Here is a 25364-nt window from a genome sequence, read left to right as displayed (position 1 = left end):
AATACTCAAGTCCTTTAGAATACCCACAAATGCACAGTCCTTCCTTCTCCCCTTTGCCCAGGGTACCATATCTCATGAAGCATTGCTCTGATTGTTTTGAAACATCAATAAATGGTAAATAAACACTGTATTAATTTCTCTGCAACTTGCTTTTTGGAGAGCAATTTTTACTTGTAACTATTACTATATTAGGAAACTATTTTGATAAACTATTTTGGGCAATTATACTGCATTTTAAAAATTATTTTTTTTACTTGGTTTCAGAGAGAGAGGGAGAGAGGGACAGGGACAGGGAGAGAGAGAAGAAACATCAATTTGCTGTTCTGCTTATTTATACATTCATTGGTTGGTTGCTTCATGTACATACCCTAACTGGAAATTGAACTTGCAACCTTGGAGTATCAGAAGGATCCTCTAATCAATTGAGCTACTCAACGAGGGCCAATTGTACTACTTTTAAAAAATGTTTTTTGTGTGGCTCAGTGGATTGAGTGTTGGCCTGCGAACCAAAGGGTTGCTGGTTCGATTCCCAGCTGGGGCACATGCCTGGGTTGCAGGACAGGTCCCCAGTACGGGGCGTGTGAGACACAACCACACATTGATCTTTCTCTCCCTCTCTTTCTCCCTCCCTTCCCCTCTCTCTAAAAATAAATAAAATCTTTAAAAATTAAAAAGAAGTTTTTATTCCTTCCTGACAACTTTTGTATTTATTTTTTTAAAATTCCAATTTACCTTCTATTTTAAGTCGTATAAAATCTTTTTTAAAAAGTTACCTCTTAAGATTTTAATAGGCATATTTAAAATATTAACTGAATCAGTACAGCAGTTGCCCCTTATCCATGGGAGATACTTCCCAAGACCCCTAGTAGATGCATGAAACTAGATAGTAACAAACCCTAATACAGTATATTTTCTCCTGTACACACACAACCCTTCTCCTTAGTAATTAAGTTCAACTCTACTGGAAATGTGGCAGCAGTGTCTTTAAGGGAAGACATAGCCTCTCCAGCAATCTTTATATTTTTCAGTCCAAACCTGTTCCTGAATCCCTTACTTGCAGTAAATGGCGCAGTGTCACTTGTTACAGGGATCCCTAGCTGAAGTCTTCATATAAGCTCAATGTGTCTGGTGCAATGTGTTGCCATCATTCAGAATGAATTTTCTGTTCATATCTTCCACCCACAATTCAATTCCTTTTCCAACTTAACTAAGCACTTTTTTACACACTGTGGCTGTAACTTTTGCCATTTGAAGTGTGACAACAAAAGTAGCATAAATCGCTTTTTCCTTATTCACAATTTCACAGATAGAAGATTCGTTCTCACTGTAGATGTTAGCAACCTCAGCTGATTTTTTTTTATTCCTTACTAAGGTTGAGAATGTTCGATTTTTCACATAAAGGAAGCACTTTATGGCTTCTTTTTGCATATCCAAATTGCCAGTATCATTATTCTTGCAGTTGGGGCCATTATTAAGTGTATCCAAATGGCCTGACTATAAGACTCTTAAGTAGTATAATTTTCTTATGAAGAGAATTACCATTTATATTATGACTAATACACAGAATAGACCAACATAGTATAAATTTTCATGTTATTTTAAAATTTGAAGTGCATCTCTTAATGAGATAGCTGTACACAATGTTTATTTCCCCAAGTAGTTCATGTATCTACAGATGTATTTTTCTGATTGCTAAGTTAGAGAATTCATCATTTGTTTCTTCTTTTTTATTGTTTTCATAGATATGACTAATCTAGATTTCAGAGAGGGCTTCCCTATCTATATAACTGTTTAAAATAAAACTGAATGATAAATAGGATTTAGGCAGATCAACAAGAGGGCAAGAGAAAAACTGAATAATCTTTCATATGTAAAAGATAAAAAATCATATAGCAAAAAATAATCTTTTAAATATACATCTGAGCGCATAGGAAAAGTCATATAAATGTCAGAAATAACAAGGAAACCAAAATTTTGCCAAATTCCCTAGCTGTCATAATCAGAACCCTCAGTTTGCACAAACTTGGCTTTGGCATACTGCATGGACCCCCATCTGAAGCAAAGAAATTAACAAAGTAATTGGTTTTAGGATTCAAAGCTCTTATAAGTAGAGTGCCAGGGAAAAGCAAATACATAGCAGCTGTGTTGAGAAATCTCTATAGCCTGGGTCTAATGGAAATGCTAAAGACACATTGCTAAAGAAGATTTCCCAATAGAAGACAAAACATGAAAACACCCATTTACATCCACGCAAGTATTGAGGATAGCACTGAAAAACCAAATGGAATGAGATAAAGTATTAGTACAGTGATTTTATTAAAGCTAAAACAAGCAACTGAAAAAAAAATGAATCAAATAACACTTCTGTGTTGAAAAATGATCAGACTTCATTTTCGTGTAATGGAATAGACACATGTCTATTCTTCCTAAATACAGTAAAAACCCTGGACATTATATATAAAACAAACAGAAGACGACTGAAAGGTGGAGAGATGATGGCAGACCAGTTGGGTATCTCAGAACCCAAGGAACACCACGGCAGAACAAAGAGGAAATCTGGACATTCTTATATGAAGGAAAACTAAGAGAATTTGTCACCAGCAGACCTAAAATAATATCTATAGGAATTTTTTGAAACAGAAAGCAAATTATTAAAGGTATACTCTTAGAATATTAGGAACAAAGAAATAAAACTAAAAGCATGTTTCCATCCCTTCTGTTTTCTAAACTATGTTTGATAGTTAAGTTAAAAACTATAACATTTTATGTGTTTCACAAAGCACGTGCAAAAAATATTTAGGAAATTACATTATAAACAGGAAAAGGCAAAGAGACTTAGAGGTGAATCTTATAAAATGTTGACACCAGTAGACTGTTATCTTTTTTAAAACACCATACAAAGATATACACTCAACAGCACTATAGATAAAAATGGAATTAAAAAATTTAACCCACAGGAAGACAAGAAAAGTAGAAACCAAAATGATCATGGAAATGAAAACTATTAATATAACAGTGTTATTTTAAATTGCAGTATTAAAAATATATTGGAAATTATATGAAGCTTATTAATGTCATATTTAATTTATAAGAGTGCTAGGAACATCCCAAATGTGTATCTATAGGAAACTGGTAGAAAACCAAACAAAGGATACAATGATATATCCAAACAACAGAGTTCTGCAGAGCTCAAACACAGAATGAGGATTATGTCTGTTTACTACCATAGAGTGATCTCCAGAATACACTGGCAAGTAAAACATGAGCAGAAAAAAAAGGGGTGGATGGCATCTCATCCAATAAGATAATGAGTACACACATACTCATATATTTGCTATTATTGAAAAAAAATGAAATGATAAACAATAAAAGCCACTAAAATAATTACTTCATAAAGGCATGGAAGGTAGATGTGATAAACATGAAAGCTATACTTCTTTGAATACAATTTGTATCATAGAGCTGAGTTCTTTCAACACACTTTCACTATAGATTTGACTTTGGAACCACCCAAATATTTTACATAACTTTTTTTAAAAATCAAATTTTAATTGACACCACTAAAAATAAAAAATAAATGAAAGAAGTATACCCAGCTAGTAATATAACAACACAGAAAAGAACTATTACAAATTACTTTAGAACACAGTAATTTGACAGTAACAGCCTAGAACAAAACAAAAAAGAAAAATAATTTTAACCTATTTACAGTTATCTGTTACTGGTAATAATGTTGGTATTATTCTAAGACTATTATTTATAAAATGTGGAATAAGCCAAGTGAGGAATTATTTCATATTCTAATTCTTTAGTGCCTTTGAGAACTGGGATTCTCAACGTGGGACAAAGAAAAAGTTAAACATCTTGTAGTAGTGAATTTGAAGTATCAGTATAAACTCATGAGGTATTTTATCTTAAACAAAAACAAAACAAAAACACATTTGCTATTTTTGGTCCACTGAAAGGGCCTAGAAACAATGACCAACCTGGTAAAAATGATCATTCCTAGCATCAAAACTGTAGTTTTAATATATCATTTCCCATTTAAAGAAACAAAAGTCCTTTGGGTCAGAATGACAAAATGAGACTGAAACACATTATTGTACAATATAGCAAGATGGCTATCAAAGACTATTAAGGGTCAACATAAGAAAACAAAACAAAACAAAACAAAAAACCCTGGCTGGTATAGCTCAGTGGATTGAGCGCGGGCTGCGAACCAAAGCATTGTAGGTTCGATTCCCAGTCAGGGCACACGCCTGGGTTGTAGGCCATGGCACCCAGCAACCGCACATTGATGTTTCTCTCTCTTTCTCTCTCCCTTTCCCTTCCCTTTCTAAAAAATAAATAAATAAAATCTTAAAAACAAAACAACAACACCTCAAAGAAAAATAAAAAGGCTTATACTGGACAAAAATGAGACAATTTTAACTCCAGTAAAGATAATAAGTGTAACAGTTTCAACAAGTATATTTAAATCTATGCATTAATGATATTGAAATAAAAAAAAAATCTGATCAGTTTTGAGATAATATGACATCTGATAATAGCCTGAGAATAATACTGGAGTCAATGACAAGAGTATGACATATAAACAAGCTGGCCACAGGTTGGTTGATAATTGCTAAGATAATGGTATTACATAGTATACCATTATGCCTACTTTAATATGTTTTTTTTTATTATTTAAAAAAGTATGAGGACATATATAAGTTTTCAAGCTTCTTTAAAGTATTATTGGAACAAAAAGTTTGAGGACCAGTGTTAAGTTCAAGAGCAAGAATCACACTGACCTTCTTAATCAAAGAACACTCAGTACCTATTACCCACCAGACTACAGCACTCAATATATATTGTAGTTATTAAATAAGTAGAGATGAAATAGTTGGCTTATGTGGTTAAGAATTCTTAAATATTTTTTACTTAGAAAAATAATTATAAATTGAGACAATGATTACTTTCCTTACATAAGCACCACACATTTATGAAGTTTAGAATGGTCAGAACAGCAATCATCCTTAACAGGTTAATTTTAAAGCATTATTTTAAAATAACATTTAAAATTTTTTATCAAATATATATTGCATTATAAGACAGTTAATATGTAATTTGAGAGAATCTTTCACATATAAATAACTTACCTTTCAAAAGGTGCTTGTACTCTCTTAATTACATGGTATGCAAGTATGTCTTTTGCCAATAAGTATTTATCACTTAATGAAGTTATAAGTCTTAGACATCCAATAAACTCTAGGTAGCTATAGCACTCATTCATAACTGAGTTTAAGTCAGCTATATTTGTTGCAGTATTTATCTGTAATGAAGAAGAAAATATACCCAGTTTCCCCTTTCAGTTGTGAATGATACTTACATTTCAAATGACACATTACTTTATCCTCAATTCTTGAGTACACTGAAGTGGAGTGCAAGTATACCAATTAATTATTTTTAAGAATAAATATCTGACAACTTAGTTTAATAAACATGGTATATTTTTGCCTTTAAGAAACTTTGAATATAATGCCACTTTAATACAGGCAATCACTTATATAAAAGGCAACAATTGACATAAAATAGTTACATAGCACTAGAGTGGCAAGAGAGATAACCTGAGATTTCACAAGAGAAAGAATTACCAGGTGACTTAGATGAATACAATCAGATGAATACAATCAAAAAAGTATTTCAGTGAACAGCATAAACAAAGAAATACTTGGCCATTTATGTGCCAGACACTTTCATGTAGGTTAGCTCTTGAACAAAGTTACAGAGGAGAAAGATAAAAATAGGAAGCAGTCTCCAAAGGTTTTCCTGACTACCTGGTTCAAAATAGTACCTTCACACTCTGTGGGTATATGTTGTTTCATCCTGTCAAACCCACCAACTGGCGTTTTAGTTGGGCACACAGCCAAACTTTCCTCGCAGCCAGATGCAACTGTATGTGACTAAGGGTGTCCAATGGGATGCGAGTGAAAAATGTGTCAAACATCACTGTACTCCCACTTTCTCCCTTAAGAGCAAGTTTCAACCATGTAAATGCAGACACCGTCCTAAGTGATTACATAAATGAGAGGATAGAATCCAATTACCTGGATGACTGTATGTATCTTAACTATACCTCTGAAATAGGAGTCATTTCTGTAAACACCAGGTAGCATTTTGTTTTGTGGGGCATATGATATTTGCCACTACTCAACTCTGCCACTGCAGTGTGAAACCAGTCATAGACCTATAACAAATGGGTGTGTTGTGTTTCAATAAAACTTTACAAAAAGAGGCAGCAGGCCAACTTGACTTACAGCCATAGTTTGTCAACACCTATCCCTAAAATCTAGACAACAGATTTTAGAGAAAAATAAATACCCGCCATTGTTTTTGAGACATTGGTTTTCTTTTGGAACTGTTTTAGCAGGTTAGCCGAAGTTCTAACTTATTATCTAGCATTATCCCAGCATTATCTAACTCCTTTCTCACAGTCTGTTTTATTTTTATAACGTATTTTACTATATAATAGTACAATTAACCCTCAAACTGCACAGGTTTGAGCTGTAATGGTTCACTTATGTGCAGATTTTTTTTCAGTACAATTGTCTCTCTGCATCCATGGGTTTCCATTAGTAAATGCAGTAGGCTGACTATATGCATTGTTCTATGCCATTTTATGTAAGATTTTGGTATCTGCAGAGGCGGGAAGGAAAGGAGTCCTAGAACCAATCCCCAGAGGATACTGAGGAGCAATTATAATTTGGGGGGAATCAAAAATTATACGTGGATTTTTGACTGTGTGGCATTAGGTTCCCTTAACCCCCATGTTTTTCAAGGTCAACTATGTATTACATATTTATTTGTTTATCTTGTTTTCCCTCTAAAAGGTAAATTTCAAGGAGGTAGGGACTTTGGTTCACTACTCTATATTCAGTGATAAAACAGTCCTGGATACGACGTAGTATTTGTTGACTAAATAAACAAACATTTAATAAGAACAAAGTCTAGGAGCTCAAAGATACAGGTCTGGGAATCATTCAGAAAGGTTATGGGTGAGCAGAAGCTTTCCAAATACTATAGAATGAGGACTGTTAAGTCCAACCCCCCAAATATCTAAGTTTCAGGGGTAGGAAGAAGCATTAAAAAGAAGCATTAAGAAGTAGAAGGGAGTGCAATATTAAAGAAAACGGTAGAGAAGACTTTGAAGACAGTGGTGATTGCAGAAGTCAGAGGAGATAAGGGAATTAGAAAAAAAAAAAAAGGTAAGACATTTAAACGTGAAGATCTGGATGCCTGGATTATGAACTAGCTAACTTGGGACAGTGATAGTGGGATCAGAGTAAGAAATTAAGAAAGCCACAGGAAAGAGGAAGTGAGGATAAGGTCAGGCTTAACAAAATTAAGCCTAACTTCATTGCCCAAGTCACACAGCTTATAGTTTCTAACTATTTCAATCTACAATCTGACTTGTAAACATTTGTTTTTAACCAGTAAACTATACTGCTTTATTAATTGAGACAATGAATGGCTAGAGTAGGCTTAAGTAGGAAGGAGGTTAAAGGAAAAAAAGTTAAATGGCTTTCATTACCTTAGTTAGCTTCCAAATCAGTAACATGTAACCAAATATACTAATACAGCATTATGAAAACTAAATTGAATTTGTATATGTAACATGTGCAGTACAGGGTTAAAAAAATGTTAACATTTTTAGTTGGGAACAGTGAGTCTCCCCACTTGTTTCCATATAGAAAAAAAATTTATCCTGGTCTTTCTCTCAACCTAGCACCTATATTTCCCTATAGGAAGAAGTAGAAGTTTTCTGACTGGTAAACTAATTTCTTGCTCTTTTCAGATCCACTGCCTGCCTATAGGAAAGCATACTTTCATCTACTCTATAGCATGCAACAAGGAACCTGCCTTCCACCGTATCTGACAGGGTAGAGAAATCCATCTCATTCTAAGAAATGTTAGCAAGCCATTCTGACTACAGGTTGAAGTCACATTATCCAATTGGTTTTATCGACATTAAACCAGGCATTTTAATCCCTAGCTGTCTTACCTTTACATTTATCTTTTAACTTGTTGTGAACTTTGTTGATAAATAAGAATATTGACAGCCCTTAACTACTCTGGAGTATTATTATTCTATTGTAGATGCATTACTTATATTCAGATATACTTAGAATGTAGTCTACATTTTAATTATTTTTAAGATTTTATTTATTTATCTTAGAGAGCGGGGATTGGAGGAAGAAAGTGAGGGAGAGAATCATCGATGTGAGAGAGAAACATTGATCAGGTGCCTCTTGCACACAGCCCCCACTGGGACTGAACCTGCAACCTAGGCATGTGCTGCTATCTTTCGCTTTTCGGGATGACACCCAGCCAACTGAGCCACACCATTCAGGGCAAATGTAAACTATATTTTAATAAACATGCATAATTCTTACCCTAATTATAATCTGTGCCACATCAAAGTCCGAAACATCATCGAAAATTGGTAAGGTATTTTCTGGTCCATAAACAAGGCAGTTAAACAAAGTTTTAGAAAAGAAACCAGGTGAAGGACCACCATGAACCAAACAAATGGCAAGCATTTTGCCAGCTTCATAGTAAAGATTCTCTTTCAGAGCTGTAGATAAATATACATTAAATATATTTCTTTAATTATTATAAGATAACCATCATATATAATGAACACACATATAATAAAATGTTTTAAACCTAAGCATTAGATAAATGAAAATTCACAGGAGCTAAAACATATATAAAATATATACTTAACATAAAATATACAAAGAATATTTTTCTGAATATAAAGTAACAACATGTAGTAGCAAAATACACAGAAACTTTGAAAAAATCACCTAAATTCCCAACACTATAATAACCAATATACATACTTTGGTATATTTGTGTCCTGTGTTTATATAAACATATACATAAATAATTTGACTTCTGCTTTTTCTACTTATTTGATTGTAAATTTTTTATATTATTCAAAATATTAAAATTTACAGTTAAGGAATGCATTAAGACTAAGTTATAAATGTGCAGCAATATAAACCATTCCTTTAATTATTGGTACCCTCACAGAGTACCATTATACAATCAACATCTATTTACATATTCTTATTTATATATCTTTGATTATTTGATTAGGATAAATTAGGATACAGTATTAGTGGTTCAAAGGATACAAATATTTTTAAAGTTGTTGCAATATGGTGCTAAGTTGTGTTCCAGAATGATACAAATTTAATCCCAATGCTATATGTTATCTTACCATATCATAGCTTTCAATATTTTTCAATTGTCATTTAAAATGTTTTAGCTACTTTGATTAAGTCAAAAGGATATCATGTACATTTTCCTTTATTGTTTCTAAAAATTGTTCAAAGCAACTTTTTAGTAATCAATATTAACAATACTTGAAATAATTACAAAATCTCCTCAACAATAACTTTATAAGCTATGTATCAGTAGTCATATTTTACAGTAGAAGAAACTAAAATTCAGAGAGGCTATGTAATTACTGTAATCTAAGGATATAAAGCTACTTAAGTGATGTGTATAAAATGAATTCATATTTTGTGCCTTAAGTTCATATACTGTCCACTGTATCACAACTATCTTGACTTAACATTACTGATTACTTAGAATTTTTTTTAAAGGGAGTTTAGAATTAAACTGTGTGTACTGTATATAGTACAAATGACCCTTGGTGGTTTCTCAATTATTTCAATGATGCTTCAGGCAACAGTGACGAAGTTCTAGTGAACATATAGGAAGAAATTCAAATGGAATGAAGTAAGTCTTCCCACTTTTGAATTTCCTATTACAGCAAAAGTGGTATAAAAGCTCCAAAAAAAGAGTACTAGAATTAACAAGTGTTTTCAGATGCCTATTTTAATCACATTAACTTCTCACTAGATGTAAAGACACAAAAGTATCATATATATAATAAATTGCATAAGGAAAATTCTTCAAAGCAAAAGTACATTTAAAAATCCATTACATGTGGCCCTGGCTGGTGTGGCTCAGTGGATTAGGTGCCGGCCTGTGAACCAAAGGGTCACCGGTTCAATACCCAGTCAGGGCACATGCCTGGGTTGTGGGCCAGGTTCCCAGTAGGGGCATGTAAGAGGCAACCACACATTGACGTTCTCTTCCTCTCTTCCTCCCTCCCTTCCCTTCTCTCTAAAAATAAATAAAATCTTTAAAAAAAATCTGTTACATGTGGATCAGAAAATTATGTTATAAAAATGCTAGGTTGTGAAGAAACATGCCAGCTGTGAATTCCAAGTAGCTGTGAATTCCAAGTATCTGAACAGAAGGGCTCGGATAATCATCCATCCTATTTGACCACTCTATTCAAATAAAAGTAGAATAAGTATATAATACATTTTTAAGAAGTTAATTATGCAATCACTTCAGATGGATATTGCTATAAAGAAATTAAGAACATTCTTAAAAACAATGTTTTACTCCAAAATTTGGCTTTTGAAAATATCACTCTCCCCACCCTCCCTTTTCTGTGATTCCATCAGTATTTTATTAACAAAGGAAATTATACATTCCAACCAGCTATCAATTCACGTACTATCAATTCTAAATAAGTCTCTTTCTTTACACAAGTGTAGACAGTTAAGTTCAATAAGAAATAATTACCTTGAGAATTTAGGGACAAGTTCTTTGACAATGACCCTTCAAACAACGGTGAGTTCTCAAGATGATGCATTAAAAGTCTTAGAAATTCTTGCTTTGATCCAGAATGCTCTATTTCAAAATTATCATTTTCATGAACATAAACTACTTCAATTGTGTATAAAGGATTAAACTTTCGATTTCTGAATCCATTTAAGGCACTATTCCAGATGTCGGCTTTGTTGACATAGAATCTTTTAGTTTTTTTACTAATTTGAAACCCTAACTCTGTAATTATTGTTGAAATGTCTTTTCTAAATTTGTTGCCTTGCCTGTAAAACATGAGTTTAAACACAGAGGTAAGGTCTCTAAAATACTTTATGTGACAGTTATACAGCAAATTAAAAAAAAAAAGGATAAAAAGGAAGTTCTTTTCCAACTCCCACCCAAAAGCAGACAATGGCTGCTGCTGGAACCCAAAACATTTGATAACCTTAGTTCAAAACTCTTGATTCCCTCTCCCTAATCTTCTACCAAATTAAAATCAACTAATGTCATAAATGATTTGAGAATGTTGATTATTTAAAATTTGATCAATTTAGTAGACAGAAGCTCAAACTGTCACCTTTATAGCCAATGGCTACAAAATACATTTAAATGTATCTTATCTCATGTTCACTAGATCCTTTAATAATAGAGCAAACATAGTTTCCGCTTACTGTACGAGATTAGTTTTAAGAAATTACAATATATTTTAATCATAAAATTAATTAATAGTAGAACTAATATTATAAACAGAATTCACAACCCTTTAAGTAGTACTTTTTAGTCTATACCAGTAATTCTCAAAGTGTAATCCCAGACCAGCAACAGGAAACTTGTTAGAAATGCAAATTCTTAAGCACCACAGCAGATAAATGGAATCAGAACCTCTCTGAGCATGAGGCCCCACAACCAGCCTTAATAAGGCTTCCAGACTAACTCAATTGCTCCCTACCTCAGTTGCTCCACCTGTAACTGGAATTAATGTACTCACATTGATCCCATTTGGGGCAATATCATGGATTACCTTTCTACATCAAGTATAAATTTTTCCCATCCTAAAATATTATAATGACCCAGTGTGGGCCCGGTTTTATTTTTTCTTTCTTCTAATTCCAGTTTGGTCCCAGGAGGAGGTTAGTGATGGTTCCATCTAATTGGCTGCCATCTTGGATCCTCCTGTTTTTTCTTTCTTCACATACCCCTTTTCATTATTAACCCAGGTTGAGCAAAACCAAAATCTTTTGGTAGATAATCCTTCAGAAATACACCTTTTTGTAGCAACTCGATTCCTTGCTCCTGCCAGGAATGGGAATACTAACGTTATTCTAGAACATGATGGAATACTAGAACAGGAGCAAGGAATCAAACTTCTCTGGTATAGTATCTTTAGAAACCTAAATATTAAAATAATTTAAAACTATTGTGAACATCTTTTTTGACACTAATATATAAAAATATTTATAACAAAATTTTAGTTAATACAGTGGTACCTTAAAACAGCAATTCTTCACTTTTTGAATAGTATTCCATTCTATCTGCAAATCTAGTTATCAAATATTTTCACAAAAATTCTCTTGTTCTGTCCTGGCCAGTGTGGCTCGATTGGAGCATTAAAACAAAAACCAGGGGTGTCAAACTCACCTGTTGCCTTTAAAGGGTTGAAATAATTTTAGGGCTGTATAAATGTAACTACTCCTTAACTGTTAAGGAGTTGAGATTACATTCCATCCTTTGAAGGCTATTGTGAGGCTGATGTGGCCCCCAGCGAAAATGAGTTTGACACCCTGCCATAAACTAAAAGGTCGCAGGTTTGGTTCCAGTCAGGGCACACGCCCAGGTTGTGGATTCAGTCCTGGTCAGGGTATGTATGATGCAACAGATCTATGTTTCTCTTCCTGTCTTTCTCCCCTCTCTAGAATCAAAGAGCATATCCTTGGGCGAGGTCTCGTGTCCTTCTAAGTTTTAACTTGATACTATTTTTAACAAGAAAGTCTTTCCTCACGCTTAGGTACTAATGTTACTTTTGTATATTTTTCCCCTATTGGCTACAACAAGGCTCTATAAACTTTTTTATAAGCCACATATACTTACAGTCCTAATTTTAGCTGAACAGATACCTGACACAGCATAAAGATGTAATTGTAGTCTTATTTATATGGTTAAAAATGATTTTGGAAGTTATTCATTTTGCTGTCTTATGAAAACAGGCATTAATAGAATAATACTTTTAAGTATGCCTTAAACTTCCTACACAGCTGACATTATACCTGATATTGATAGTAAATGCATTAAACAAATGATAACAAAATAAAAAAATTAACCTTCTCTATTAAATGATTCCTTCCTTTTTAACAAAGTAACCCAATACCATGTTGTTTTAATTTCCTGTATTACTCTGTAACCAAATGACAGTTTGAGCACATTTTCTGGATATGTTCCTAAACTATCTTGAAAATCTCTATAATGAAAATATATTTTATATCATGACTCAATGTAGAATAAAATACTAAAATTACTTATATACATGCTTTCTATTTATAATACAATATGATACTTTATATTCCTGTTTCATTTTCTTTTTTAAATGCTGGTTGCATGATTTCATGATCAAATGTTGGTTCCTGCTGTTTGAATTTGGCCACTTCCTATTTAATTTTCTCAGAACAGAGTTTTATATTTTTCTCCAATTCAAAATACACACCTCAGCAGGTCTTTATGCTGGGCTCCAGGTGACTGTCTGGGTAATTTAGGTGATGATTCTTCCAACAAACAATCATTTATTCCAACATTGTTAGTGTTGGGTAATGTATGTTTTTTGGCTTTTTGGAAACCCCCTGCAGATTTAAAACCCAATGTGAGCATAACAGAAATATAAGTAGAAACTTTTAAATAATATATATTTGAATAAGAACATCTTTATTCAAAATTACAAAATAATTACCTGAATTGTAGAGAATACCTCTACATTCCAAACATTCCCAATTTTGTTCCCATGATCGTAGTGAGGAACAGGCTAAATGTGTTCCACTAGAACCACAACACTGACAGCGCTTTATTTCCCATTTGCTGAAGAGATAAAGAGAAGCAGATGTTGACGTTTTGGTGATAACTTAGTCATATTCCAACTACCCACACTGCCACAGGCCTCACTGTCAGTCTCACACAACCAACCCAAAGGAAGCCAAGTACATTATCTGCTTTGATATATTGCATTATTTTTCCTCAAAGCATTTTTTTCTACTTCATTATTTATACTCAAGTCTCCTTCTCTAAATGTTCTCTTAAATATAAATATGTATGTGAACATGCACATACACAAAGAATATACATGTCAGAAAGAATATGATTAAAGAAGAAAAAATTTTTCTTTTATATTTGGAGAGGACTATGCTTATAGGGAAATTGCTATGCCAGTGTATCTGATATGGAAGAAGCATTCGGTGAGTATATTACTTTAGCTAAAATATTACCTTTCCCATTGAAGATGAGACATTATTTTCTATAAAAAGCTTGCTCACACATCTCAGGTACTGTGCAGCTCAACAGGACCTAGACTCACTACCTGGCCCATCTTTGTATTCTCTCTCAGCTGCCCCACCGCATGTTGTGTGATGTGTGCCGGTCCATAATCACATTTTCTGTATGGGTGGGGATGGGGGTTGTTGGGCCTTGTCTTTGTTTGGTTATGAGTACACTCTCTATATAAAATGGATACATTCCCTGAGTGTGTAGGTGATGAGAAAGGTAACTGGATACTCTCCCTCTGGTACGTGTGGGCAAAATTCCCTTTGTGTGAATATGGGTATGTAGGTGTGTGTCCTGTGTGTCCCAGTGACCCCTTCCCCAGATAGTTCTGCCAACTAAGGGTGAAAAGAAAGAAAGATGACAGCTAACATGAGTGCTTATTATACACCCAGCCCAGTTCTCATTCTTCACGTGAAAAGTTTAATCCTCACACTTTAGAAGGTAGGGAGACCAGTTATCTCCTTAAAGAAAAAGAAACCAAGGCATAAAGGAGGAAATAACTTGTTCAGTCAAGTTTATCCTGCTAGTAAGTCTCAGAGTGAGGCCTCCAACCCAGTTTACCTGCTGCCAGACCCATGCTGCTAACCATTAAACCAAGCTGCCTTCTAGCAAAATTGCCTTCCCATCACTAGAAGGAGGGGGAGAGATTACAAAGAAAGCATTTAGATAGCAGTTATCTGTATCTCAGGAGAACAGGCAAAGACAGTAATCTCAAGTAGCTGTCAGAAAAAGTAGTTTGTACCTATTCATGGGCCAGTGGTTTACAAAAAGTATGTGAGTGTGTGTATAATTGTTATATATAATATACAAATATATGCATATTTTTATGTATAAGTAAGATCAGTTAAATAAAACAGCCTAAAAGGAATTTAGGCAATATCAGTATTAATAAATGCATTGCTTCTTAGAACTCTAAAGTGCTTTTATTGTTTGTGTTACCTCATCTGTGCCTCAGCACAACCCTTGAGAAGGGTATTGTTACTGAACATCCAGAGTCACCATATTAAATTATATAAATGCACATTACTCAACATTGTCAAAGATATCTCTGTCCTTATAGAATTTTTAGTCTAACAACAAAGACAAATGTAAGGAATGCGATTATTTAAGCATAATAAGCATAGTGAAAGGAAAACCCAGCCCAGAATGGGAAATTAGGAGTGCTAACAGCTGCTTAGGGGAAACTTCCAAAGCTACCAAGACCTCAGCTGAGTCTTTCCAGGTTAGTAGTAGCCCCATTTTCCACGACGAGCAAGGCTGCTAATATCCTGCTTTATATCCTAAGATTCACTTTGCCGTGTTCAAATACTATTGTATAAGAGATAAAAACTGAATAAAATTTCCTACATAAATTTCTACAAAACTGGCTGTTACTTTTTATTCTACCACTTAAAAAATAGATTCTTGACTTCTAGTATCCAACACAGTGTAGTACACACAGAAGGCACAAAATGATTGCTGATTAAGATTAGAGCCAATATCTACCAACATTACAAAGGAGTAATCAATAAATTTCAAATGCAAAACCCTTTTTATAGTGATCAAAAAGAAGAACTGCTAGATTAATCTAGTTAAATTAACCTCTAGAACAGGGCCATCCAATACAAGTATAATGCAAATCATATATGTCATTTAAATCTTTCTAGTAACCATATTTAAAAAGTAAAAGAAACAGGTGAAGTGCATCTGTTTCCAAAATATTATCATTTTGTTCAACACATAATCAATTTAAAATTATTAAGGTATTTTCAGTTCTTTTTTCTACTGTTATAGGCTCCCCAAAATTCATATGTTGGAGTCCTAACACCCGGTACCTCACAATACGACTATGTTTGGAGATAGGGCCTTTAAAGATATAATTAAGACAAAATGAGGTCATATGGGTAGACCCTAATCCAATATGACTAGACAGAGAGGCACAATCATGTGAAGATATAGCTAAAAGAGAGTCATGTGCAAGCAAAGGACAGGTTTCAGAAGAAATTAAATCTGCGGATACCTTTATCTTGGTCTTCTAGCCTCTAGGACTGTGAGAAAACAAACCTCTATTGTTTAGGCAACCCAGTTTGTGGCATTTTGTTATGGCAGCCCTAGCAAACTAAGACACATACTAAGTTTTCAGTGTTCAATAAAACCACATGTACCTAGTGGCTCTATATAGGACCGGTGCAGCACTAGAAAATAGAGCCTCAGGAAAATGTACCAAGGAAATAGGTTGCAATTATGCTGCATGCAATAATTTTTCTGTAAACAGATGTAAATATACATTTAATCAACATACCTCATCTTGTTAAAACATCAAACATCCTAAAAGCAAACACATTTTACTAACTGTAACTCTGCTTACTAAGCTGAAGGTTTCAATAACACTAATTAAGCACAAGTGAACTTGTCGATATACCTATTAGGTACATTATAGTCTCTCCCTTCCTTGCAACGACATCTTCGTACATCACAATGTTCATAGTGCTGCAGAAGCTCTTGATAAGCATTTTCCTCTAACTCCCAAGATGCATCTCTGTAAGTGAAGTAACATATTAAATATACTTTGACCTAAAATGTTACATGAAAGGATTAGTAATAAACCAAAAAATAAAAACTTTTTGTATACTTAGGAACAAGGATAAAACTTGTTCTTTTTAGGATCATTCTCTTCAAGATATAAATCCATTAGTGTCATTTTATCCTACACTTAGTCTCTCAGTGAATTTTCAAATGCTAAATGAAAAATTAAGCATAAATTTTCCTAAACTTACATTTTTAACATTTCACTGCCATTTTTTAAATTTCAAGTTTATGAGCATTATTTCTGGATTCCTCATCTTTAAATATTAAGAAAATTCTTCTCATATAGTTTATTTATTTTTTATTGTTGACACTATTACGGAAATCCCCTATTTCCCTCCCCTCTGCCTACCTCCACCCTGCCTTCACCCCTCTCCCCTGGCCTTCACCACATTATTTTCTGTGTCCATGGGCTATACATATTTGTTCTCTGACTAATTGCTTCAACTTCTTTTATCCTGCTCCCACCCTACCGCTCTGAGATCTGTCTGTTCTCATACATTTTAAATCATATCTTAATTCCCTTAACAAACACATACCATTCTGAAACCCACTATACTTGTGTATGAATCAATTAATACTGTATGTAACTAATGTGTTTATTAAGACACTATAAATCAACTATCGAGACATTTCAGTCACAGTCCCTGCTCTTAAGAATTAGAAATCTGGGGAGGAGGCAGTGGTAGGGGTGGCTTTACATTACTCTATTTGAAATATCTGCTTGTCCATCATCACATAATCAGACATAAATGATTATTTCTAGTTATTAAATTCTACATTTAAAATACATTTTGTCAAAGGGCTATGTTACTTACTTTTCAGGAATATGAATTCCCATTTTCAACATCTCTTTCTGAAACATGTCACTATTATTGCATATTGTGCACCTAAAGAAAAACACTCCTGCATTTATTGCTTGAACCTATAGTAAAAAAATAGAAAACCTATAATGAACTTTATAGTCAACAGAATATGCTATTTTTCTCTTAATATATTACAAAATTTTATTTTGTGTGTTAATGGTTTTCAAATACCAATAAACTAAGTTATCCCACTGCTAAAATTTGGAGATTGTTTTTCCCAATGGTCAAAACAATTAAACTAATGAACTGACTGTTTTTTTAATATATTTTATTGATTATGCTATTACAGTTGTCCCATTTTCCCCCTTTCACTCCCTTCCACCCTGCGCACCCTCTCCCACCCACATTCCCACCCCCCCACCCCCTTAGTTCATGTCTGTGAGTCATACATATAAATTGTTTGGCTTCTACATTTCCCGTACTATTCTTACCTTCCCCCTGTCTATTTTCTACCTACCATTTATGCTCCTTATTCTCTGTACCCTTTCCCCCCTCTCTCCTCTCACTCCCCTGTTGATAACCCTCCATGTGATCTCCATTTTTGGGGTTCTGTTCCTGCTCTAGTTGTTTGCTTAATTTGTTTTTGTTTTAGGTGTGGTTGTTAATTATTGTGAGTTTGCTGTCATTTTACTATACATGCTTTTTATCTTCTTTTTCCTAGGTAAGTCCCTTTAACATTTCATATAATAAGGGCTTGGTGATGAACTCCTTTAACTTGACCTTATCTGAGAAGCACTTTATCTGCCCTTCCATTCTAAATGAAAGCTTTGCTGGATAGAGCAATCTTGGATGTAGGTCCTTGCCTTTCATGACTTGGAAGACTTCTTTCCAGCCCCTTCTTGCCTGTAAGGTCTCTTTTAAGAAATTATCTGACAGTCTTATGGGCACTCCTTTGTAGGTAACTCTCTCACTTTGTCTAGCTGCTTTTACGATTCTCTCCTTATTTTTAATCTTGGCTAATGTAATTATGATGTGTCTTGGTGTGTTCCTCCTTGGGTCCAATTTCTTTGGGACTCTCTGAGCTTCCTGGACTTCCTGGAAGTCTATTTCCTTTGCCAGATTGGGGAAGTTCTCCTTTATTATTTGTTCAAATAACTTTTCCTCTTCTTGCTCTTCCTCTTCTCCTTCTTGAACCCCTATAATTCGGATGTTAGAATATTTAAAGATGTCCTGGAAGTTCCTAAGCCTCTCCTCAATTTTTGAATTCTTGTTTCTGCATTCTTTCCTGGTTGAAGTTTCTTTCTTCCCTCCTGTCCACACCGTTGATTTGAGTCCTGGTTTCCTTCCCATCTCTGTTGGTTCCCTGTACATTTTCCTTTATTTCAATTAGCGTAGCCTTCATTTTTTCATCTAATTTGCAACCAAATTCAACCAATTCTGTGAGCATCCTGATTACCGTGTTTTGAGCTGTGCATCTGATAGGTGGACTATGTCTTCATCACTTAGTTGTATTATTTCTGGAGGTTTGATCTGTTCTTTCATTTGGGCCATATTTTTTTTTGGTCTTGTTACACCTGTTACGTGGTAAGGGGCAGAGCCTTAGGTGTTCACCAGGGCGAGGCAACCCAGTCACTGGAGTGTGATGCTGTATGTGGGGCAGGTAGTCTGAGAGGGAACAATGGCACTTGCTCCGCTCTCTGCAGGATTGCAGTCACTTCCCCCACTTCCTGCAAGCAAACTGGGCCCTTCTGGTGCTGATTCCCATGTGGGGGGGTTTGTATACATTCTAGGACCTCGTGGGTCTCTCCAATGAACTCTCCTGTGAGGCTGGGAGTTTCTCCTGGCACCTCAACCCCCACAGGTGTTTCCAATCAATGTTTTGAGGCTTTATTTCCTCGAGCTGGAACCCTGGGTTGCATGGTCTATCTTGCTCCCCAGTTTTGCCTGGTTTATCCGAGCAAGAATGTGGCACCGGATGTGCTGTGCCCCTCTACAATGTGCTGCCTTGCTGGGTCCTCCAGCTGCCGCTTTATGTGCCTGGGGGCCACCTGCCACACTGCTGAGAGCCCTCTCCGTCCCGGCTCCCCAACTCCGCCCCTCTTTCCAGTCTGAATGAATGTGTCTACTTTTAACTCCTTGGTTGTCGGACTTCCATACAGTTTAATTTTCTGTCAGTACTGGTTGCTTATTTGTTTTTAAATTGTTGTTGTCCTTATTTTGGTTGTGCTGGGAGGCACAGTGTGTCCATCTACACCTCCATCTTGGCCAGAAGTCCGAATTGATTGTTCTTACCTTTACTATATATTCACTCATATATTCTTCTCAAACCTTTGGTGTCTAACGTAATTTCTATTCCCAAATACTATGTTGCCCACCTCTATAAATAAAATAGTAAAAATCTTGAGTCACATCATCTAGAAAAGATGTTTAATTGTTACATAAAAAGCACCCTTGATTCTATTTCCAACTCAATCTGTTAAGTTTTCTTCCTAAGAGTGGAGAAGTATAAAACCCATTCTCACTCTTTAGCAAATCCCAGGACAGAAGCAGCAGGCAGAAGGCATGCAGGAGGGAAAAGAAAACTATGAACCTACCAGAAAAAGTAGCAAATATTTAGTAAAATTAAAAAAAAAAAATAGTAGCAGACATTCATTTAACAAATATTTAACCTGTTCTATATAGGTGCCAAACACTATGATATGTACCAAAACAGAAATATAAAATAACTTGGATTTTACTTCAAGAAAAAGGTTTTCTTAAGTATATACTTGGGAGAGGAAGAAGTACCTCAGTCTATATAAGAGTGTGACAAAAATGTCACAGAAATGGTGAAGTCAAAGCTAATTTTGGAAGAAGATACAGGAGTCTGTCAGGAAAATGGGACAAAAGACATTACAAAACTGGAAAATTGCATATATCAAGTCTCAGTGGTGACAGAAAGCACATGTGATTAGAAAACTAGTTAACAATATACTTAGGAATTACATGCTGGCTATACTGAACTAAGTAATGAAGCTAAACAGGTAAATCAAAGCCAGTAGTGTGAAGAAATCATAGGAAATAAGGCATGTAAGAGGAATCTAGTTAGAGAAATAAAAAGTGCCTGAAGTTAAACCACATAGAAGGCAGAGAACAGCAACAAAATAGGAAGCCCAAAAATAAACATTAGGAAGACCTGACAGACTTGGGAATGCTTTGTGCTTGGTGAAGAAAGAAGTGAACAAAGAGGAATCCAGGCTCAAACAAGTAGCAAGTCTCTCTCTCTCTCTCTCTCTCTCTCTCTCTCTCTCTCACACACACACACACACCCATGTGGTAGAAAAGTAACAAGTTACTGAAATCTTTGAACCTAAAGGGTCTGCAAGCAATTGTAACAGATACCAAGGTCTTAGTAAATATAAATTGAAAGTGTGTAGTATGGAGGAAAAGAATACGATAGAACATATATGGAAGGTATCAACAAGACCAGAGCAACGATGGAGAAATCCAAACAGAACAAGAATAGTGACAATTCTATACATACCCGGAGTGAAAACTTTCCATCATTTTTTTTATATTAACCTATAGTCTCTCCTCAAAAAAATCCCAATGTATCATTTATAGTGGTACAACAATGAAATTTGCTTAACCACATATAAACTGTACCCTCTGGATCCTTTTAAAACACTTTTTTTTGTAAGAATTGATAGAATTTCTGATGTTGATCCAACAAAACAGGCTCTATCCTGCCACTTTTCACTGAATAGTCCTAAATATAAATGTTAAGGCTCATACAAAAGAACTAAAAGTAATCAATTAAGCTTTACTACTTTGACTACTGTTAGTACTTTGAAGAGTATTGAAATAGAGGATTTATAATACCTCTTAACTTTAAAAAATACTTTTGTGGATAATCTGTAGTCAGTAGTAATGTTTTGTTTTAATAAACAATAATAAAAGACAAGCTTTAAAAAATAGTACTAAACTTAAGTAAATGCTTTGTTATTTGGCATTCTATTAACTGTAACTGTCTATCAGTTGTCACTTTCATATATATATAATATATTTGATATTATTAATAACCAATCTTTTTAATTTTCAAGTATCTTCTGAATAAAATATTAAATTGTTTAATGTCAGGTTTTCTGTTACTTCATTTACTTGAAAACTTGTCATCAGGTTTGACATACAAGAAAAAATGCCTGTAACATTTAAATATCTTAGCTTACAGTTAAATGATTGTTTCACTTATCTTGATTTTCTAAGCTTAAATATGTAAATAACTTGGGAATTAAAGCCTGCTTTTTATTCATTGTGAAATACAAACAAAATCCTCAGGTAAGTATACATTAAAAAGTAGTATCTAAAGTATTAAAATACTGTACATTTCTAAAGGGTGAATTTTATATGTAAAATATGCTTCAATAAAGCTGTTTTTACAAGTTACAAGTAGTATTAGCTAAATACATGTTAACGCTTTCCAATTTTAAATTCAAATCAGCAAGCAACAAATTTTATATCAGAAAACATTTACAAAACATCTTACCTGTAAACAGTCTCTATGAAACCAAGCATTCTTACAACAAGGACTTCGTAATATGTTATAAGTTGGAATAGGCTCAATAAATTCCAAACAAATGGTGCATGGTACAGAGTCTCTATAATTATTAGGTGTAATTATTTGAACAGGTCGATGGTTCCAACAAAATGACCTAAAAATGTAAATTATTTAAAAGCAACATCTAATAAATTACAAAGCACAACCAGACTAGCATTACAATTCACATTTATAAGAGAAAAATTATTCATATCTCTCTAATAACTAATGTACATTTGACTGGAACCTTAGTACTATAAATCAGTTTTACAACCTATGACCATGGTGAATTGAACTTTCCAAACAAAAATCTTTTGTGGTAAGACTCACAAAATTTCAGTAACTAATACTATGTTGAGGATCCCATGTAATATTTATTGTTAGCAACAGAACATACACATAATTTTATTTAACACTACACAAAATTAAAAGAACTTAAAATTTAAATATTTAATCATTTAACAAAATGCAAGTAATAACTTACTCCTAACCCATTAAATTTATTTCCATTTGTATTATCAAAACTGCAGTTTTTGTACATAGTAAAAAAAATCCATTAACTTGGTCAAGAACACAAAAACTAAAAGAAATACAATGCTCATGATACCCAATATCAAAATCCATAAAATTTTGATGTTTAAAGCTGAATTCAGGAAGCATATTTTCAGGAGCATCCCAGGGCATGATATTCATTTTTTGGACTCCACCAAATTTCTGTACCTTCAATTTACTCAAAGAGAAATAAATATGCTCTGTGAAAGAAAACTGTACAACTATATCTGAAGAAGAATACAAAAATCTAGAATTACATAAGGTGAAAATTTTCATTGTCTTTGAATACACGTCGACAGTTTCATATTATATTCCAGAGCTGAAAGTTGAAGGTATAAATAAGCCCATTTCAGACTGGGCAATTCTCAAGACTCTGAAGATATAAATGATTCCATATATATTCCCTCTCTATGTGTTTATACACTATATATATAAAGTGTATAAATTCAGTGAAGCTTTGAAAAAAAATTTTAACAAAAAATTTTACCATTGGAATACCCGTATCCCTTACGTATTCTTCTTTAAACATTATCTCTCATACTCAACAGTTAACTTACGCAAAATTGCCAGTGAATTGAAAAATACATTCTCTCTGAAGTCCACATGGGAAATGGTAACTTCGTTTACATCGAGGTGCAACACATCCAATTGAAGCACCACTTTTCTTGCAAACACAGCATTTCTAGAAGAAAATAAGAAAGTAGGGGTCATAATATAGAAAATTTTTTTCATGATAATATGACTTAAGTATAAGTGAATATTCCTTTTGTGGAGTCTGAAAATTATTTTCATCATACAATAGCTGTGATGACAGTATATTAAAGAAATTTCCTGAGAAAACTGTTCTACCCAGAAACAACCTGAAGACACTAAAGATTTACTCCTACAACAATTTCTGATATAAGGAACATTTATAATCTAACATGTGAGTAAGAAAGAGAAGCTTCTTTTCCTTCCTATTTGCAAAAACAAACAGAAGGGTTTATATACATAATGGCTATACATGAAAGTCTCATTCAAATCTCAATAGAAAATACATAATTAGGAAATACTCAGCAAGGAGAACAGTAAAATACTAAAAACTAATCTGTAGAAAAATTGGCTAGGATTACTTTATCCTAACCAAATGAAAAAGTGTTCGATACTTACAGTAAATTAAACAGTGAGCCCCAAAAAGACATGTTCAAGTCTTAACTCCTGGTACCAGTATGAACGATACCTTATTCGGAAACAGGGTGTTTGTAAATGTGATCTCAAGATGAGATAATCCTGGATTTAGAGTGCTTCCTAAATCAAATGACTGGTGTCTTTGGAAGTGAAAGGAGAGGGAGATTTAAGACAGATGCACAAAGGAGAAGGCCATGTGAAGATGGAAGTGGAGACTGAAGCTATGCTGCCACAAACTGAGAAATGCAAAGGTTGCCAGCAGTCACCAAAGTTTTAGAAAGAAGCATGGAATGTATTTTCCCTTAGAGCTTTCAAGAGGAATCAATTCTTCTGACAGCTTGATTTGGAACTTCTGGTCTCCAGAACTGTGAGAATAAGTTTCTGTTTGAAGCAACCTGGTTTGTGGAAATTTATTATGACAGCTCTAGGAAAGAAACATAATACCACTGCCACTAACTGAAATACAGAAGTAGCATACAAACAGAAAGACTATTAGATGAATCATTACTAAAATACAGAGCAGTACCTAAAACACCTTGGAATCCTTGAGATAGATGGCCATTATAATTGACACTGATGAAGAGATTATACAGTGTTAATGCTAATCCCTCAAGCACCACCAAGTCATAGGAGAATACTTTGCCAACCTGATGCTCTCCTAGTAAAATGATATACAGAATTCCAGTTTGAAGTCACAAATGGAGATACCTCTTCAGGATCAAGATATTTTCATTTTCAAAGGTTCACAATACAGTATACTTAAGAGAGAATTCATATGTTTTAAGAAAACAGGTTTCCCAACTGTAAGGGGACTTTGAGGTCATCTTTCAGAAGTTCACTATCATCAAGAAGCTGAACTTTGAAACTAACATTCACATGTGGCCCTTAGATAAATGCCACCAGAGATAAACTTTCCCAAGGTTTTCCCTTGTGCTCTAGAGCCTCCATTTTACCACCAAGTCCTAGGTATCCTCAACATCTTAAAAAATAATTGGCTTCATTTCTTTGCCTCAACTAGGATAGGGAACAAACAGAACATTATTTTAATTACCTGTTGCAGATTGTAGGCCCCTACTCTATCTTCATATTTAACCTTCTCGTTCTCTTTCATCATTTCTACTCAGATCATGTGAAAACCTACAGTCCTTTCCTTGCACATAATCTAGTAGCTATCACACAGAAGACTCACAGATTATAATTAAATGAATGAGGAGTTAAAAGTTTAGAATACTTATCTTAGAGAACAGGCGAAGGCACTGAACACCAGCACACAATGTCACAGAAGGGCCACAAGAGGTATGGAGATCATAAATTATTGGTCTACATAGTTGTGTGATTTCTTCCTCAAACAATCATTCCAAACCAGAAACTGAGGTATAAGAATGAAAAGTGAACGGCTGGATTGACTCAGGTTTGAAGAACAGCAGGGTGGAAGTATGTTTATAATTCTGATGGAGAGTGAGTGAAAATGGCCCTATCTGGGTAGCTCAGTTGGT

At 34.2% G+C, this 25364-nt stretch overlaps 1 protein-coding gene across 1 annotated transcript in view; it reads right to left on the bottom strand.

The window, feature by feature from the left end:
• G2E3 (G2/M-phase specific E3 ubiquitin protein ligase) overlaps nucleotides 1-25364 on the bottom strand; it is a 70062-nt gene that overhangs the window by 6736 nt on the left and 37962 nt on the right. The window contains exons 5-13 of the mRNA XM_045841289.1: nucleotides 23259-23383; nucleotides 22099-22264; nucleotides 17586-17692; nucleotides 16604-16720; nucleotides 13619-13743; nucleotides 13379-13511; nucleotides 10657-10964; nucleotides 8436-8617; nucleotides 5142-5314 (exon numbers count right to left, since the gene is read on the bottom strand). Of these exons, the coding sequence (XP_045697245.1) occupies nucleotides 5142-5314; nucleotides 8436-8617; nucleotides 10657-10964; nucleotides 13379-13511; nucleotides 13619-13743; nucleotides 16604-16720; nucleotides 17586-17692; nucleotides 22099-22264; nucleotides 23259-23383 (1436 nt within the window). The remainder of the gene's footprint in view (nucleotides 1-5141; nucleotides 5315-8435; nucleotides 8618-10656; nucleotides 10965-13378; nucleotides 13512-13618; nucleotides 13744-16603; nucleotides 16721-17585; nucleotides 17693-22098; nucleotides 22265-23258; nucleotides 23384-25364) is intronic.

Source organism: Phyllostomus hastatus, unplaced genomic scaffold, assembly GCF_019186645.2.
Source record: "Phyllostomus hastatus isolate PE091 unplaced genomic scaffold, TTU_PhHast_1.1 phas_contig_348, whole genome shotgun sequence".
Taxonomy (NCBI): domain Eukaryota; kingdom Metazoa; phylum Chordata; class Mammalia; order Chiroptera; family Phyllostomidae; genus Phyllostomus; species Phyllostomus hastatus.
This window is presented reverse-complemented; position numbering and strand designations above follow the sequence as displayed.